Source organism: Oculina patagonica, chromosome 1 (genome assembly GCF_052425735.1).
Source record: "Oculina patagonica isolate OP01 chromosome 1, crgOcupat, whole genome shotgun sequence".
NCBI lineage: Eukaryota > Metazoa > Cnidaria > Anthozoa > Scleractinia > Oculinidae > Oculina > Oculina patagonica.
This window is the reverse complement of record NC_135758.1, coordinates 27,590,534-27,609,783: the sequence shown is the minus strand read 5'-3', so window position 1 is coordinate 27,609,783 and position 19,250 is coordinate 27,590,534. Positions and strand designations below refer to the sequence as shown.

Genomic DNA, 19,250 nt, shown 5'->3' with positions numbered 1-19,250 from the left:
TTGCGCACGCTCTGTATCCTGGCACCACTGTGTAGTTCTTCCCAGACCTTAATAAGGCCTAGCTGCAACCTCGTTCCCAGCGTCTCTCATCTTCCCGCCCCCAGGAGAGACGCTGGGAACGAGGTTGGCCTAGCTGCTCCCTTCATCCAACACTGCGAATGCGAATTTCTGCTCTTTATCCAACACTAGTGATGTGAATTTCTTCTCTTACTGTAAACATTGCTTTTTCCTTTCCTTATTCTGTTTTAGCGATCTGGCGGGTAGAGATATGGATTTTGAACGAATTGCTCTGGGATGTGACAGTCAAGAATTCCAAGATGTGAGCAAACGTTTTTACGAAACAATTTTGAAATACGGGGCCAAGATACTAGTGGTCGAGAAAATCAAGAATGATTTCCTACTTGAGAGATACAACAGGTAAACGCATGTATGGACAACAGTGGTTTGTATTTCTTTTTTTGCTTAAATGATGAAGTAGAAAGAAAACTGCGTACGGAGACATCTTGTAGACGAGTGGCAAAAAATGTCCTCTTGTTTCGCACCATCCTTTCATTTCTCGCATAGAAGGTGTTGAGATTCTAACCCCAAATTACATTGATGATTTTAGGTGATCTTAAGCATTGCACTGTGCATCCAAACACACACATGAGAGTTACCGGTTGTGGCACAACTTGCAAAAAAACCGCTCGGGCTCGCCTGGCTCGCTGGCTCGCCAGTCTCGCCTCGCTATTTTTTGCAAGTTGTGTCCACAACCGGTAACTCTCATGTGTGTGGGGGTCGCAAGGCCAAAACTTGCATGTGCGCGGGGCCCGCAAGGCCAGCCCTTTTGTGTGCGGGGCTCGCAAGGCCAACCCTGTGCTAGGAATAAATATCAATTGAACAAATATTTTTAAGGTATATACACCGAAAAATGGCTGCCGCAAGATATTCATCAGAAGTTTTGCAAGCTATGATGGAGGAAAACCTCCGTGAATTTCAAGAAAACCCCCAAAGAAATTTAACTTTTTTATTGGCCCACACCGATTTTAACGAATGGCTCCGTGTATGGAAAATGAACATACCGGAAGCTAACGAAAACAACAAAGATCTTTACACTTTTGCAAGAAAAAACAAAAAAAAGTTTTATGAGCTTTTGGTAAGCGAAATTGATGACTTACAAAATTTAAAAGCAAGCTTTGGACTTGAAGTCAAATTTTCAAAACAAATAGACGGTGAGACGCAACACATGGAACACTATTTCAGAGAAAGTGAACCACACCTTTTTTTAAAAAACGACAAAGACCAAATAAAAAAAGAGTTTGACAAATTTATTGACAAAGCAAAGGGAGAAATTGAGGGTTGGTCAGAGAACGGCTCTGGGTGGGCCATTGAAAGAATAACAAATGCGTACATCAACGTTGCGCGTTATCAGCCATTGAGAGGAGGAACTTATTTGCCTTTGCCCCCAAAGTTGGCAAACAAGAAAGCAATTATTAACGTGCAAAACAGGGATAACGAATGTTTGAAATGGGCTTTGAGAGCTGCATTATTTCCGCCAAGAGATGGGAAAAATCCGCAAAGAACAAGCAGATACCCAGTTGACGACGGAATAAACTACAATGGAATCGATTTTCCAACGCCACTAAAGCAGATTGACAGGCTTGAGGCGCAAAATAAAAACCTTGCAATAAATGTGCTTGGGTGGGACTCAGAAGACGAATGTGTGATACCTTTAAGATTAAGCGAAAAAGAAAATAGCATTCCCCGTATATTTCTTATGTTGATTGAGTCAGGATTAACACAGCACTACTGTTTTATAAAAAGAGTAAGTGCTTTGTTACATGACCAAACCGGAGATCAGCATAAAAAACACTTTTGCATGATGTGCTTGACAGGTTTTACAAGAGAAGACTTGCTCGAAAAGCACAAAAAATATTGCAATGGCGCTAAAGGCAGACCAACAAGAATCGAAATGCCGGAGAAGGGGAAAAACACTCTTTCTTTTAAAAACTACCACAAACAAATGAAAGCGCCTTACCAAATTTACGCCGACTTGGAAGCACTGCTAAGGCCAATAGAAGGGTGTAAACGCGAAACGGCCGAGGAGCGCCAGAAAAGAAAAGACCTTGGTGAAGAAGTGAAAGACATGAAGCCGAGTTACACAGACAAAACAGAACAGCACGAGGCATGCGGATTTGCTTACACAGTTGTAAGGAGTGATGGTGAACACGAAAAAACATTTGTGTACAGAGGACAAAACGCCGTTGAAGTATTTTTGAACTGTCTTTTAAGTGAAGAAAGAAAAATAAGATATGAATTGTCAAAGCCAAAACCTCTTGTGATGACGGCAAAAGACTGGGTAAACTTCAAAAATGCAACCAATTGCCACATTTGCGAAGAAACGCTAATGAAACAAAACTTTTTGGACTCTTTGCCAGTTTGGATTGGAAACAAAAAGGAGCTTAATTACTTTGGGCAGATGCACAAAAAATGTTATTACAGAAAGGAAAAAGAGGTAAAAAACCTGGATACCGAAACCCACTATAAGCTAAAAAAGCTTGAAAAAGAAACACACAAATTAGCAGCGAAAAACCAAAAAAACTGCTTAGCGTGCCACAAGCCGCTTATCCAGCCGAACTACAAGGATGTGGTAAAAGACCATTGCCACATAACAGGCAAGTTTCGAGGAGCCGCACACAACATTTGTAACTTTATGATGCGATTAGATCCGAAAAAGGTCCAAATACCAGTTGCATTTCACAACCTGAGGGGTTATGATGCGCACCATTTAATGCAGTCAATTTCAAAGATTTCAAAAGAGGCACAGAAAGAAGTAAAATGTGTTGCAAACAACATGGAAAAATACATCACATTTTCACTTGGCAAACTGCGTTTTATAGACAGCTTAAACTTTCTTAAAGGAAGTCTTGATTCACTTGTAAAAGCGATGCCGAAGGAGGAATTAAATATAACAAAATCTAATTCAACACAGTCGTCTGATGAAAGTTTTGAACTTCTTTGCAAAAAGGGAATCTATCCTTACGAATACATGGACTCATGGGAAAGATTTAGCGAAACAAGTTTGCCTGAAAAAGAAAAGTTTTACAGCAAACTTAATGATGAGAACATAACGGATAAAGAGTACGAACACGCGCAAAACGTGTGGGAAACCTTTGGCTGCCAGACCCTGGGCGACTACCACGATTTGTACGTTAAGACTGACGTGACCCTGTTAGCCGACGTCTTTGAAAGCTTCCGAAAACTCTGTCTTGAGAAGTACGGGTTGGATCCCGCGAATTATTACACGACGCCAGGCCTTGCTTGGGACGCACTCTTGAAAAAGACAGGCGTGGAGCTTGAGTTACTTACAGACTATGAAATGCATCTTTTTGTCGAAAGGGGAATAAGAGGCGGGATTTCGATGGTAAGCAAGAGGTATGCAAAGGCGAACAACCCTTATGTTGAGGGATTTGATCCGAGCCAGCCAAAAAAATACATAACGTACCTCGATGCGAATAACCTTTACGGGTGGGCAATGAGCAAGCCGCTTCCAAAAAGTGGATTTAGATGGAAAAAGGTTATGCCAACAGAAAAAGAAATAACGACAAAAAAAGAGTATGCAAAAGCTGGATGGATTTTAGAGGTGGACTTGGAATACCCGAAAGAGCTGCATGACGCCCACAACAGCTATCCATTAGCACCAGAGAAAAAGAAAATAAACAAAGAAATGTTTTCGCCTTACCAAAACAAAACAATAAAAAATCTTGATTTGCACCCGCCAGACACCGAAAAGCTTGTTTCAACTCTTGAAGACAAAACCAATTACGTCGTGCATTACCGAAACTTGCAGTTTTATCTAAAACAGGGAATGAAACTCAAAAAAGTGCACAGGGTCTTAGAGTTTGAACAAGAGGCGTGGATGGAGCCGTACATCCGGATGAACACAGAATTCCGAAAAGAAGCGAAAAGCGTCTTTGAAAAGAACTTTTACAAGCTAATGAATAACTCAGTTTTTGGAAAAACAATGGAAAACTTGAGAAACCGTGTAGACATAAGAATAGTGCGCAGCGACGAAAAAAAGAAAATAAGAAAATTAGTTGCAAGCCCATTGTATTCAAGGCATGTGATGTTTTCAAACGATCTGGTTGGAATAGACATGCGAAAAAGTAAGCTTTTTCTTAATAAACCGGTCTACACAGGCATGACCATCCTTGACGTAAGCAAGCTATGCATGTATGACTTCTTTTACAACCATCTGAAAAAGGAGTACGGAGAGCGTTGCGAGCTTTTGTATACAGACACAGACAGCCTTTTGCTTGAGATAGAAACAGAAGACGTTTACGCGGACATGGCAAAAAACATTGACAAGTACGACACAAGCGACTACCCAGAAGAGCATTCACTTCATTCAAACGAAAACAAAAAGGTGTTGGGAAAAATGAAAGACGAATGCGCAGGAAAACTAATTTCAGAGTGTGTTTGTTTGAGGCCAAAAATGTATTCAATAATGACAGAAGACAAAAAAAATATAAAAAAAGCAAAGGGGGTAAAAGAGTGTGTGACAAAGAATAAGATAGATCATGAAAACTTCAAAGATACACTTTTTCAAAACAAGGAAAGCTTTCACGAAATGCACATGCTAAGAAGCTTTAAGCATGAGTTGTGTTCGATAGTGGTGAACAAAAAATCGCTATCCTCCTTTGACTCAAAGCGATGGATATGCGAAGACGGAATAAACACGCTCGCATACGGGTATAAGTTTTGCGAAACAAAGCCTACATAAACATAACGTTTATAGCTTTTCTGAGCCCAAGGGGCTCAAGCACTAAGTGCTTGGTGGTAACTGTGTATTTGGAGGAATAACAAGCAATTCTTCACGCACGAAGCCGCGCTTTGGACCATCGGGCAAGTAATAAAGAACTGGCTGATTAGGTTTAGTAACAGACCTTTCAATGCTGTAGACTTTTAATGACCAAATCGGATCTGTAGCCCTTTTTACGCCGCCTTCCAGCTCGCCAGGTTGGTAGAGAAAGCGCACATTAACGAGAGAGGGGAGTTTTTTTTCTTTCTTGCCAACAGGTCTTGTATATTTTGAGGACGGTTTTGACGAAACAGCCTTTTCTTTAATTGCAGCAGCAGGTTTCTTACCAGTAAGACTGGTTACTTCGTTGTTCAGAGCGGCAACAACTTCGGGAAGCCTTTTTACCCACGCTGTCGACCGCTGGCCAGATGGCAGGTTCATCTCGACACCGTACTGATAACCAAACAGGCGCCCTGCCAGTGTTTGATTAAAACGTTCAACAATAGCTTGATCTCTGTGAATGTTAACACGCCCGCGTCTAATATAGGTTTTGTGATTTTCCATTTCTTTGGTAACAGCTCCCATGAATTCGCGACCAGGGTCAACTTGAAGCATCTGTGGCCATTTTAGTGCACTTCGCCTGTAAATTGTCTGAAAACCTTTTGCAACCTCAGTTGAATCTTTGGAGGACAAAGGCTCGGCCTCTTTGAAACGGCTGGCAACGTCAACAACAGTCAGCGCGTATTTGTAAACTTTTCGCCCTCGCGGCAGTTTGTCGTGTGGCAGAAAAAGAAGGTCCGCCTGGTGGACCGCGTTTGGAGAAGAAACATCGAATTTTGGGCGAGGAACGTATCGTGGTGCCGGAAGGTAGATCTGCCAAAGGGCCTGCTTAACTAGCCACTTTTTTGCGGCATCTTCGGAAACCTTGGCAGCCTCGGCTAATTTTTTTATCGCAGCAATTCCCTTCCAATAGCCCTGGGGGCTATAGTAGACTTTTGAGATCTTTGCATCCATGCGTATACAAGAAAAAAAAGAAACGTTTAAAGAAACCGAAAGGCAGCGTACCCAAGAGCAAGAGCGCCTGCTCCAACAAACATCAGTTCACCTTGTTTCTGCTGCTCGCTTGGCTGATAAAAATCAGAGAACTTGGGTTCTTTCGGAGGAATCATTTGTTTGTCAGGATGTGCCTGGTTGTAGAGTTTGAAAGCGTAGTCTGTGTTCGTAAAGTTTTGTTTCGCTTGCTGTTTGATCTCATTGTTGGTTTCGATCCAGTCGAGAAGCTTCGTGCGGTCGCGAGAGTACTTCGCGTAAGCTGCCTGGTAAGCCTCGAGAGCTTTGTCGTGTCTTTCTTTTTCTTTCAAAGCGGCGTCATCTCCGCCACCCAAAGCTCGAGCAAGATAGTTGCCGCCAATGAAAGCAGCAGCGTTCAAGATAGCTCCGCCAGCCATAATCGCTACGCTTGCCATTGTGTGTTTTTGTTCTTATATTATGATATTTTTTTTTAATTGGTGGGGAGAATTTTCTGGTCCTCGAGATACTGTTTAAGTGCAACGCTGCCAGCCATGACGGCTGTGAACTTTACATAGTTCATAAAACTGCTGCTTGGGTCGGATGTGAAGTTTTCTTTTACAACTTTTTTGGCAGCCCAGCCGATTCCGGCGGCGAGACCTGTAATGGTGGCGGCATCCATGAGCGTTTTCACGAGCTTGTTGTCGGACATGGCGGTTCAGTATAAAATAATAAAAAATATTCAATTGAAAAATTTTTTTGTTTATTCTTCACCGTTTTGCGAAGCAAAGTTTGCAACTTCTTCACCAGATTCAACTTCTTTTGTTTTTTTTATACCTCTTTTAAAAATTGTATCCTCATCCTTTTGCACCCGAATAGCGGTTTTAACGCAAGTTTTGGAAAATTCAAACCAAAGTAATGCAATACCAGCCATAGCTGCACCTTTAACAAGGTTGTCAAGAATAAAACCAAGGGACATTGTCGGTATAATAAATGAAAAATAAATGTTCAAAAGAAATTTTTTAATCCATCGGACGGATTCCTCTTTGTTTGCGAGGTCTAATGGCATTTTGGATTGTCGAAGGCGTGTCTGAAGAACGCGTTGCAACCCTTCCAATACTTTCTGCTGTAACTGGTGTGTCATCAGTTATAAGAGTTGGCGGAGCTTTAAATGTTGGACTTCTTTTTTCGTTTATAAAGCCTTTTATGTCTTCGCGTTTCACATAAGTTGTAACGATTGCACCGCCGATACCAAGCAAAGATATCCATTGATTTGTGGTGAGACCGCTTGATTGCGGCTGAGCCTCGGGCGGAGCTGGTTCCGTTACGTCCGGTGGTGTTGCATTTCGCTTTGCAGCAGCAGATTTCTTTTCCTTTTCTTTTGCAATTATTGCAGCAGCCTCGACAGCAGCTTTTTTCTGTGCTTCACGAGCCTGTTTTGTTTTTTCAGCTGCAAGCTTGCCAGCAGCAACTCGCTTTGGATTTTTGGCAGGCTTTGTTGCTGGAGTTGTTGAAGTAACTTGTTTCTGTTCTTCTTGAGCGATCGGAGTTTGTTCGAGCTCGGCCATTTATAATAAAAAAAAATAATATTTAAATAGAAAATTGCTCAGCAAGATTTTTTGCTAAGCAATTGCTAAGCATTGTTCAGTAATTACTTAGCATTTTCTTAGCATTGCTCAGAAAAATCTTCAGTAGTGTTTGTGTCCGCATCTTTGGAAGCACCTTTGGTTTCGCACAGCGAAGTGTGCGACTTTGTAGCTTCGTTTAAAACAATGTGCTTTGTTGTGATGAGCGCAGCATTTGCAACGGCAAGAAATCGGCCGCATTTCAAAGCCAGACCGCCTGCCAAAGTGGACAGCTCTTTGCTGATGATGTAGTCGTTTTTGAGTTCCTTCTGATAATCATTGACGTCCTTGATATTTACGGCCATACCAACGACTTTAGTAACAAGAAAAATAAAGCTGTCAATCAAGCTGTCGGTTGTTTTGGATCCAACGTATGCCTCATATCTCTTTAAGTACTTTTCAACTTCTTTATCTGTCAAGCGCTTCACCTGCTCGTGTGTCAGTTGCACACCGATTGCTTCTTTGGCTTTTCCTGTTGAAACAAGGATTGCAAGCTGTTCACGCAAAGCAGGAATGTCAGGGCCTTGAATGAGTGCCATAGCGCTTTCTGTACTTTCTGGTTCAGCTCCTAGCAGTTCCATTACGGAAGCTAATTCTTGTTCACTTGCAGCGCCCTTGACGCTCTCGGGATGAGAAGTTGCGAACGGGTCAGCCATTTATTACTCTAAAAAATATGTTCAATAAGAAAATTTTGTGCCGTAAGGGTGGCGATGAGAAATGACAAGATGCGAAAACTTATTTTTTTTTAGCTTTAAAATGATTTCTTTGTAATCCTCATTGGCAAGTTCGCCAGCGTAATCCTCAAAGATTGCCTTCGTGGTCTTGGCAGAGGGGGTGTAAAAGAAAACGATTGCCGCAACATTTTCGCGGAATGAGGATGTTATGCTTGTCAATTTTTGAGTTAACACCCATATGCTCAAGCCTGCGTGGCGAGCAGAGAAAGCAAGATTCACCAACTCCCCTGTTCTTCCTTTTACATCTTTCGAAGCAGCACAGTCGTCGAGGATGATAAGCGTGTTCGTACCCTCAAAAAGAAATCTTGAAAGCCTTAACCAAGATTCCACCTCGTGCTGCTCGCAAATGAAAACAAAAAATCGAATATCTTCCTCAGCAAAGCGATAATAAGTCTTGTTGTGCTCGAAAGTCGGGCAGATGAGCACGATGTAGTCAAACTTGCCTCGGAAAGGGCCACAAAGCTGATTGACCACGTATCTTGTTTTTCCTGAGTTCGTTGGTCCCACAATGAGGGCGTTGAAGGGTATATTGGCGGGATCCATCTTCGTTCGTATATGTACCTAAGGTACACTTTTTCAAAGAAAAAATTATAAAAGCACAGATTCTAACTGCCTGCCAAGTATATTCATTTGGGCGTCGCTGATTACGTAAATGTGGCAGTTCAAATTACCTGAGCCGCTTGCTTTCCTCTCTAGCTCAAGCTGGACACCGTCCTTTGTGTTCACAAGGCGCGTGCCGCTTCCGTGCATCGAGTGGTCAGCCATGGAACGCAGATCAATAAGAAGGCCAAACTTGTCTTCTGTGTAAAACTTTTGCAGAGTCATGTGCTGCGTTTTATTTTTTTCTTTCATGTAGAATCTTTTAACTTCTCCCCAAATGTCCATTCCTTTGATGCCGTTGTTGTACAGCATGTTTGGCGAGCCGTTGACAGTGATGCTTACTTTTGTAAGGTCCGGGTTAATGTACTTTTCCGAGCTCCTTGCACCTTTGTTATATTGCTCAATAAATAGGAGCAAGATACCTTTCATGGACCTCCTCTGCGGGTTGACCCTTAGATTCAGACGTGTGTCGGAGCCTTTTGCAAAAGTCACCACTTTAACACGCTGGATGTGGTCGTAAGCGAACTCTTTGCCGCCCGAATAAGCGCTGAACGCTTCATCTGCAATTTCCTCGCTTCTTATCATCTCGTACTCCAGCTGGATGTTTGTCAACTTGTATTTTAGTTTTGTTGTATCTGAGCCTCTGACCACATGTTCGGCTGCCGCGAGCTTCAGTTCGAACACAAGATCGTTGTATAGTGCCTGAGGATAAAATGCCCCATGGTCAGTTAAAATCTGGTGATCCAGGCGGATGCGGTATTTATTTCCATATATCTCATTCAGCTTTTTTTCTGCGTCCACACCTGAAGTTTTCTTATCGCCAGCATTTGAGCGAATTTTGTTAAGGTCCTCGCTCTGAATGCCCTCTGGCACCCTGTCGTCGCGCTCCTCCTGCGAAAGGAAAAAATCCTCAAATATTTTGTAGATGTCATAGCCAACCGTGTCCTGCACGACGGTGCCTTCGTACTTTACAACAAAATCGTCGACCAGAGCTCGGCTGACGTTGTCAACCAGAAAGTTGTTGGCATGGCCTCCGCTCAAGTCGATGTTGAAGCGCAGCGCCAGCGAGCCGGGCACAATGACCTCGTTTTCGTTCAGCTTGGGCACTGAAACATACAACGTTTCCTCTGGATTGGCTTCTGTGCGGTCAAAAGTGATTCGTTTTACAGCGCGCTCGGCTTTCAGTGCGCCGAGTATTTTCTCTGTGCGTCCCGGTCGAAGGTTTTCTTGAACAGCAGCCATCTCTCGATTGGTTTTATTGTTAAATTGAAAAGTTTAATTTGAAAATATATATAAATTACGTGATGGCGGAAGGTGGTGGTGAGTTTGGATACGAGGACCATGATTTGGACCGAGATCTTGACCACAACAGTGATAACGATGATGAAGAGGAACAAGAGGTCGACACAACCCGACCATTTCAGCCCGGGGAGGCATCCACACCCTACCATGGGGGTGAACAACATGAAATGCAAACGATGCAGCACGAACAGAGCGGGCTGCCAGACACATCCTACGAAGAAACACCTTTTTTGGGAAGCTTTATTCATCAAGATGACAAACCGGCAATGATTGACAGAGCTAAAGATTTTATCAAAAGAAAATTCCCCAAAGTGAACTTCGCAAAATTAGGCCCAATAGGTTTTAGCAAAAAGAGTGGCAATGAAACTACAATTGTATCCTTTGGATCAAAAGGTGGCGAGACCGAAATTTTCAAAAAAGACGGAACTGGCCTTCTCAAAAAATTCACAAACAAGTTTAAAGCCCCCCTTGGGCCAGAAGCGGAATCTCTGATTGCTCAAGACAATGAAGAAATAAGAGAAATGAGACCAAGATTAAGAGAAGCTGAAAGTCAAATACAACAGGCAGAAACAATTGACATGCAGAAAGAAAAAGCCACCCAAGAAGTAGAAGATTTCAGAATAAGAATCGAGCGAATAGATGCCAAGATGGAACAACTTGGGTCAAATGTTGAAAATGAATCAGAATTGCGCAGACTTAAGCAACTGAAAAAAAATCTTGAAAAGGATTTTGAAAACAAAAAAAAAGAAGTTGCTGCTCTTGAAAAACAAGCTAAGCAGAAGGCAGAAGAACAAACACGAGTCGACCAACTAAGGGCAAGCCTCGCTGCCATAGAGAGCAGAAGAAACACTTTGCAAGAAAGGCTCAACGACACAAGAGCGTTGAATGATCTAAAAGAGAAAGAAGCCGAGCTGAAGCAACAAAACGAGGAAGATCAAGCTGTTATAGAGGATGAGAATGCCTCCCCCACTGACAAACAAGCCGCGGAAGAAAGAGTTGCGGAAAGAACCGAGGAGCTCGGGCGTTTACAAACGCAGATTGCAGAAAGAGAAAGGGCGCTTCCACTTCGTGAGAGGATCAAAGAGATCTTCAAAAAACATGGCGTGACATTAACAGCAATACTTCTGGCTGCTGGTGTCACGATTGGTTCTGTTATTGGAGCCATTACAAACGCGTTGAAGGCAACCGGCAAAGCGTTGGGGAAAGGCCTAAGTGATATTGGCTCAAAGGTAGCATCAGCTCTGCCTGGTCTCATTGGCTCGATTGCGAAATTTCTTTTCAAAACCGCTGGTCAAGTAATTGGATTTCTTGCAGAGCACACCTGGCTGCTTATCCTTGCTGTGGTTGCTTTTCTTGTTGAAAAATACATCAAAAAGAGACGTTAGCGCATAAGGGTGTAGAGCAAAGCTGCTGCTCCAACCGCGCCAACAGCGACAGTTGCTTTGTTTATTTCGTGTGAATCATTGGCTACGGCCTTCGTAGGTTTAGCGCTTTGCGCGTTGCCGTCCTTTGGACGGGGACCGTAAAGGTCCCTAGCTTGTGTTTCAGCAGCGCTTGCTGCAGGTGCCTGATTTTTTTTTGCTGTGGCGCTCTTGTGTATAGGATTTGAAGGGTGGCTGTTTGGTGGGTTGATTTTTGATTTTCCTCCCGCCATCAGTTTAAGAGCTGCTTTTTTTGTAGCTTTATTAACCTCATCATTCACTCCTAATTTCATCCCAACAACAGCCTGCTTAAGCTGGTTATTGTAACCAACAACGCTTTCTGTGTTTATCACCATACGAGCGGGCATCAGCCAGGCACCTGGGCAGACTGCAAGGTTAAGCCGAACCTTAGCTTCGTCGATGGCTAATTGGTATCTTTGGACCGACTTTGCCAGATCAGGTTGCCTTATAGCGTCTTCAACCAACACGAGGAACTCACTTTGCGCTTCCTTTGCACGGCCGCCTGTTCCAAGTATGCTACTTCGAACGTTGACCTGCGAACCGAGAATACAGTAGACAAAAGCCTCTATCGACTGGTTTACTCTCGACAAACCTGCCTGAGTAAGCCCTTCAGTGCCGTTAGGACAAAACCAGTCTGCCTGTGCATATGCAGCGTCGTCTGGCTCGATGTATTGAATCAAGTTACCTTTGCTTGCAGTTCCACCTTCATCCGAAAATTTATCGTAATCGGGGTATTTTGCCCCAGAATTTTTCGGACCAATATTTGAGATCCAGATATAAACGTTACCAAGTCCGTGGTTTGCGCCTGTTGTGAAACGGAAATCGCTTGACGGGTCGACACCGAACTCAGCACATATTCTTTTGTACGAAGCCACGTCGTACTTGTTGTCGAACTGGCTAAAAGTGGGGTCGCCTGGCAAGGCGCTTACGCTCTGAATTCCCCCCATCTGAAACAATATTCGCCTTATCGTGAAATAAACGTGAAAAAGGTAAAAATTTCGCACAATCGGTGGCAAGCTGAGAGCTGAGTGCTCTTCATCGAAAATATCTCGACTTATACCGCAGCCTGTTGTCGCGCACCATACCGCAAAGTTAAGTTGCTGTGGCCAATAGGCCATATTTTGGCTAGCAAGCCACCTTTTTGACTCTTTTCCTGATGTATGCTTCAGTTTTGTTTTTTGAAAAATCTCTCTTAATTTCGTTGTGAAATATTGGTCTGGTGTGACGTAGATGTTTATTTGGCTGTTAAATATTTTTTTCAAACTTGGTGCGGCTTCGTGAAATCCAACAGCTGGAATTGGCAAAGATGAGCCTTTTGCGCCGCTTGGTGACAGCTGTTGTGGAAAACCGCCTGAAATTTGATTCACCCCCAGTGCTTTTTTCATCTCTGGGCTCCAATATTTGCTGTCAGAGCCAAAAACATTTATCAAATGGCCTTGCCCTGCCTTGTAATAAATGTCTGCCGTTGCTGTGTGGTTGTACGCGAACTCAACCTGTGCAACAAATTTTGTTCGGTCAGCGTTTGGATATTTTGCAAGAAAAGGTTTCCATGCATTGTCTTTTGCCGCTTTAGAAATTGTAGTTGCTTCTGGGGTTTTCATCCACTTCATAAAACCTCTTGTTTTTGCATCCATGGTCCTCTTTTATATTAAACATTTTTTATTTTTATTTAATATAAAAATGGTTGTGCTGACTGTTACCACAAAAGAAAATCCGAACACTGTTTATTTTGACCAGCCTATTCCAAAACCAAGCTATATCCGGCTTTTAAGTTGTTCTCTTTACAACAGCTGGAATAGTTTGGAAAAGGATGGAATAGTTTTTTATAAACAAGTGAACAAGGAAGAGAAGGCGCGTTATATACGGCAAGGAAACTTCTCACTCGATGACATTGGGAGTATTTTTGAAAAAGGATTTCCAGAGAAAAACATGTTTTCTGTAACAAAAGGCATTGCAGGCCGTTCATTGATAATAAAAGCAAAAGAGCCCAATTTAAAAACTTTTGGACTGAATGAAAGTCTTATTAAGTTCTTTAATTTGCCTGGGTTTGAGAATTACGCAAGTATTGAAAAGGAATTTTTTGAAACAATTGAGGTAAATAATGTTTCAAATCCTAAAAATTACTTCATCAACTGTGACCTTATCGACAAGCAACAAAGCTTGCTAAATGGTAAGCCATCAAGCCTTTTAGCGTTTTTTGACATACGTGGAAAACCGTATGAAAAAGTTTATTACCAAAATACACATTTTAACGTCTTGCGCGACGTTTCTGCTGAAGAAAATGTATCATCTCTGACTCTTTCGATTAGAGATGAGAATGGAAAGCCATTCGATTTTAACGGCACAAATCTTACATATGAGTTGGAATTGAATTAAATTAAATACAAAAATAACTTTTATGTATACGAGGCCATGTCATCTGCTAATGTTCTCCCGAGTGCCCCTGCTTATGGTGATCGCGAGGAAACACAACTTTATCCAAGCCTCCCAACAAATGCCGAGAATTTTCGGCTGACTGAAATAAGTAAAATTGAAAAAGAAATATCCGCTGAAGCTGAGCATTACAGGCTTGTGTTAAAAAAATATAAAAAAGTCCGGAAAGTTATTCACTATTCCGTGGTCTGTCTTGGCGCCGTGACGGCAGCTCTGTCTTCTGGAGCTGTTGCCACTTCACTTACTGGTGTTGGAATTGTTATCGGCGTTCCTGTTGCAGCAGTAGCAGGTATATCTGGCGCAGCTTCCACTGGCCTGTCAGTTATCAACAAAAAGCTTGAACGTAAAGTTAATAAGCACTCAAGAATCCTCGCTCTGGCTGTTGCAAAACATGACTCGATAAACAGCTCTGTCTCACAAGCTCTGAATGATAATCTTGTTTCTGACGAAGAGTTTCAACTGATCACACGAGAAATGCAAAAATATCGCCAACTTAAAGATACTTTACGCTCAAACTTTGCAAAAAAACAAACAAATTCACTCCAGCCAGACATCGGAAAAATTCGGGAAGAAATCAAGAGAGAAGAACGCAAAAGATTGGAAAAAAAACTTCTCGAAAGTGCCACCGACATTTCGAAATAAAATTTCAGTCCAATAAAACATTTTTTCATTTTATAAAAGAATGATTGTCTGCGCTCATCTTGTCGTTTACTTTGTGATGGAAGCATTGTCGTTCGAGTTGCAAAAAAATGTTCGAGACATCACAAGAGAGGTTGTTGTTTGCCTGAACGAGGCAAAATAAAAGGTTAAAGCGTGCTTAAAGTGACTTTCAGCCGAGTCGAAAGGATTAAATCTGAGTGTGCAAAAAATACAATTAAGTTGAAGCGAACAGCGAGAAATTGCGTGACCCACAGCGGCATGCAAATTTTTTTTTGTGTTTGCGTGCGTGGGTGACAAAGTCGGGGTATTACCCGAATGATATTTTTAGACGGTGTAATATCATGACTCATCGCCAATGACAAACACCGGCTGTGGTTTTTGTCAAATACTCTCTGTACTACTGTTTCAATCAAGAGTCTTTTCTACCAATTTTTAATCTTTTGCCAGTTGATTCTCAATTTTTTTGCTTTAGCCGTTTAAAGCTTGATTAACACATCGGCTTGTTTACAATCATGTCGCTTTAGAATATTCTGGTCTTCCGGTACGTCACACGCACATGCCAAACATGCCGATTCGCCATTGATTTTCAGCGTTTTTAAAAAAATTTTTTTTTCGTGAAAAAAAAAATCACAAGCGAACAGGAATGTGTGGTGCGATTTGGAATGTCCTTTCTATTGTGCGATTTGGAATGTGCTGTATAAGCAAAAATAATTTTACGCAGGATTTTTTTTTTCACTTCTCTGGTTGTTGAAACAGTTCAATTGAATCTGATCTATCTTATAAAATATTATTTTTTGGCTTTTAGGTTCCAAAATTTGGTTATGGTGTTTGCTTAAAAAATACATCCCTGACGCCATTTCTATTTATCGGTTTATATTCTAAAAATGCACCCATGACGGCATTTCTATAACTGAGCTCTGTCCTCTAAAAACTCCTAAAAAAAAACAACTAGATTACGTCAAGGGGGTTTTCCGTTTCTTGACAGCAATACACCCACGCAATCAAAGTCATTGTTGTGACTTTCTGTGTTGCTGCAATAATTTATGCACTCACCGGAGCGTGCAAGTCTTGTTTAGCTTGTTAAAACGTTTGCGACAACACTGCTGTCTAATTTTTTTAATTTTTCAATCACCTCGTCTGTTAAAAGGATTGTTATTTGTTTTTCATTTTCTTTAGTTTTTTTGTAGGTTGTAAACGCTTTTCCACGAGATCTTTTCAAGTTTTTCTTTACACTCAAGTTAATTTCTCCAGTTCTCCCTCTTCCCATCTTCGTTTACTCAATAAGAGCATTTGTTCAATAGGAATTATTTCTGGCACAGCAATTAAAGGTTTGTTGTAATTTAATACAATGGCGCCATACAACGATTGGTACACTGTCGGGTCCGGCGAAACTGCTTCAGGAAGTTAGGAATGTGAAAGCCACTCACATTTTCCTCCTTTCACACAAAAGGGCTGGCCTTGCGGGCCCCACACACATGAGAGTTTTGGCATTGCGACCCCCGCACACATGAGAGTTACCGGTTGTGGACACAACTTGCAAAAAATAGCGAGGCGAGACTGGCGAGCCAGCGAGCCAGGCGAGCCCGAGCGGTTTTTTTGCAAGTTGTGCCACAACCGGTAACTCTCATGTGTGTCAAACTGCGCATAATGTAATGCAAAATTTGCCCGCACACGTTAAGGTGGTTGGTATTGGTTTTTCAGCACTTCCAAGCTCTTATACTTTGACGGGTCAGTCCAACAAATCTTTACCAGTTGATGCTACGATAACGGCATTAAATAAATGCCCAATTGGTGAATAGGTTTCGGTTATTTTGTTGACCTCACTGGTTACCATAGCAACAGTATGACCCGTTAAAAACACCCTTAATTTTGGCTGTAAGTGCTTATAACTCCAAAACAAGCTCGATGACCCCATTTTTTTTTATTATTGAACATTGATCAGCATGTTAAGATATAACTTTCTGCAAAGTTAAAAAATTCTTCGAAGCCGTTTTAGAGCCACCTTAAATGTTTGAAAATTTAAGGTGGCTCTAAAACAGCTTCGCAGAATCTTTTTTAACTTTGCAGAAAGTTGTATCTTAACATGCTGATCAATATTCAATGATAAAAAAAATGGTGTCATCGGGCTCGTTTTGGAGTTATAAGCACTTAAAGCCAAAATAAAGGGTGTATTCATCAGGTCATACTATTGCTTTGGTAACCAATGACGTCAATTAAATAACCAAAACGTATTCACCAATCATTTGGCATTAACTCGATACCATTATTGTAGCATCAACTGATAAAGATTTGTAATACTGACCTGTCGAAGTATAAGAGCTAAAAGTGCTTAATTTTTTTCTTTACAGCTTGGCACGCGAGATCTATGATTCTTTTCTTTATTTTTTTTCTAAATTTATCAATCACCTTCTTTCTATAAAAATCAATTTAGACGAATTTCTATTGTACGTAGAACAACAAATAATCAACGAAACGTTAACTTAGCAGAACTTGTGAAAAATAATTGTGACCTCGAACACTGCATACTAGGAAAACGTCTAATCAGTGGCGATTGAAGATGCGTGCCTTTATCGTAACATATATATTCCTTAGCGAATCATAGGTCCTCCTGTTTCTAAACGGGACCTCTTCTTTTTCATATCAAAATTTTATTACCCTTTAGATGAGCAACCCATAGGCAAAGTTTGAACAAAGCTCAGATCTATCATGATGGAATGACCTATGTCACGGAGAGTTCGCAGAATTTTGGTCTAAACGGTTCTGAAATTAGTAGAAGGCAACCTAACCCATAAAAAACAATATCTTTGAACATCTAAAGGAAAATATAACCTTGATTTGTGGATAGAAATCAAGCTACAGCTATAAATATCGATTTTTTGAAGACGCGCGGAAACAATTTGAAAACGTTTGCCTAACGTTTCAAATTGCAATCCGTTTCCATCCGCGCCATCCGCAGTCAATAATGCTAGTTTTAACTGTTAAAACAGTGTCAGTGCTCTAATATAGCAATTTTTAATAAAAATGGACTATTATTTCTAGGTTTCAAGCGACACAAATATAATTTTGGCTGTTTAAAATTCTGATAAAATCCATGACATAGTCCCTTTAATACTGACGAGATTTCTCGAGAAGCGTCTCTGACGCTCCACTAATTTTGTCTCCCTAGTTTAACCATCACTGACAACACTGCCATAAGTGAGTTGGCTCTATTTTTTTATAATTATTCCGTATTTAGAAAGCGCGAGCAGATGAAAAAGAAACTGAACGTCTCCAACGATGACGAAATCGAAAAGTTACTGTTCCATGGTACGACACCGGATGTTATCGATGCCATTTGCAAACAGAACTTTGATCACAGAATGCGAGGGAAAAACGGAACACGCTATGGAGAAGGAAGCTACTTTGCTGTGAACGCCTCGTACAGTAACAACTACAGCACCAGTCAAAGTGAAGATAAAACGCGGCTCATGTTTCTGGCTAGTGTGCTAACTGGAGAATACAAGCTTGGAGGGCGTGACCTTCGTCGACCTCCCCTGAAAGATCCAAATAATCCTGCCAGTGATCTGTACAACTCGTGTGTTGACAACGAACAAGATCCAAAGATTTTTGTCATTTTTAATGACGAACAATGTTATCCTTTGTATTTGATTAAGTATCGTTTCCACGGCCGAGTCTGTAAAATTATGTAGAGTATATACAAATATTTTGTTTTCCTTTTTTGAAGAAAAGATACCGCAATTTCCTAACGAGTGTCATCTGGCCAATCATAGATAAAGGGTTAAAAGGCAGTAAACCAATCAGAAACTCAAGTTTGACAAAAACAAACAAAAAATGAAAAGGGCGCGAAACTCGAGGACTCTCAGTCGTAACTGGACTTAACTTTTCTTTCAATTTTACTTGTGATTGGGTAAAAAACAAGACTACACTTCATTTTCCCAGGTTGAACTATAACTTAAATGAAAACTGAAAAACAAAGATTTACTAAGAATCATTATTTTAATTTAGAAAACTTGCACTTTTGATAGCACCAAAATAATTTATATCGCTTGTTGTTGTTGCTGTTGCATTGAATTGTACAGAACAGTAGGTATAGCTTATAACGCTCAATTTTGTTCAACGTCTCGACACAGCCAGTTTTCGCCCATTGTTTTAGAGACGAGCGAAAGACCTGCCTTCGCAGGCTGCATTACATGTATATCTATTTTGAACATTACATCTGTCTATCAGCTCAATAAATCATTTTTTAATGTGCTCACTTCTGGGGGGAAAGGTGCTTTTCATTGCGCACATGCAAAGGGGCCAATCAAATTGTCACGCAAAACTGGCTGCGATCTTAGTATTGACCAGCGGTTTCTCGCTCCACTAGATAAAAGTCAACGCCGGGACTAGGCACTCAAGGCTGAGATGACGATACAATTTTTGGGATACTTGCTTCTTTAAGCCTGGTTTTTAGTAGCGACGAAAAGCACAAGCGCAAGGATAACTGCTCTTATTTCACCTTGAAAACGGCTTCGACGCAAGCAAAAGCACAAGAGCATTGCATTTTGATGCCTGCGCTTGTGCTTGCGGCAAGCAGAAGCTGAAGGGTCCTTTTCCTTTTTGCGTCAGGCTGTTTTTGCGTGATTTCGCTCGTGCTTGCGTCACAAGTTTAAACCAGGCTTTATCC

The 19,250-nt window shown here is 41.4% G+C and overlaps 1 protein-coding gene across 1 annotated transcript; it reads left to right on the top strand.

Annotated features, from left to right (window-relative positions):
* Positions 1 to 212: 212 nt before the first annotated feature.
* LOC144643790 (protein mono-ADP-ribosyltransferase TIPARP-like) lies at positions 213 to 18,835 on the top strand. The gene is made up of 2 exons (XM_078503140.1): positions 213 to 417; positions 17,820 to 18,835. The coding sequence occupies exons 1-2, from the start codon at positions 269 to 271 to the stop codon at positions 18,271 to 18,273; spliced, it is 603 nt and encodes a 200-aa protein (XP_078359266.1). The 5' UTR covers positions 213 to 268; the 3' UTR covers positions 18,274 to 18,835.
* Positions 18,836 to 19,250: the final 415 nt, after the last annotated feature.

Bases quoted from the DNA above. Each gene is read 5' to 3' on its own strand.
- LOC144643790 (XM_078503140.1), top strand. From the start codon at position 269: ATGGATTTTGAACGAATTGCTCTGGGATGTGACAGTCAAGAATTCCAA. The intron at 418-17,819 runs GTAAACGCATGT...TTCCGTATTTAG, and splicing joins CTACTTGAGAGATACAACAG to AAAGCGCGAGCAGATGAAAA.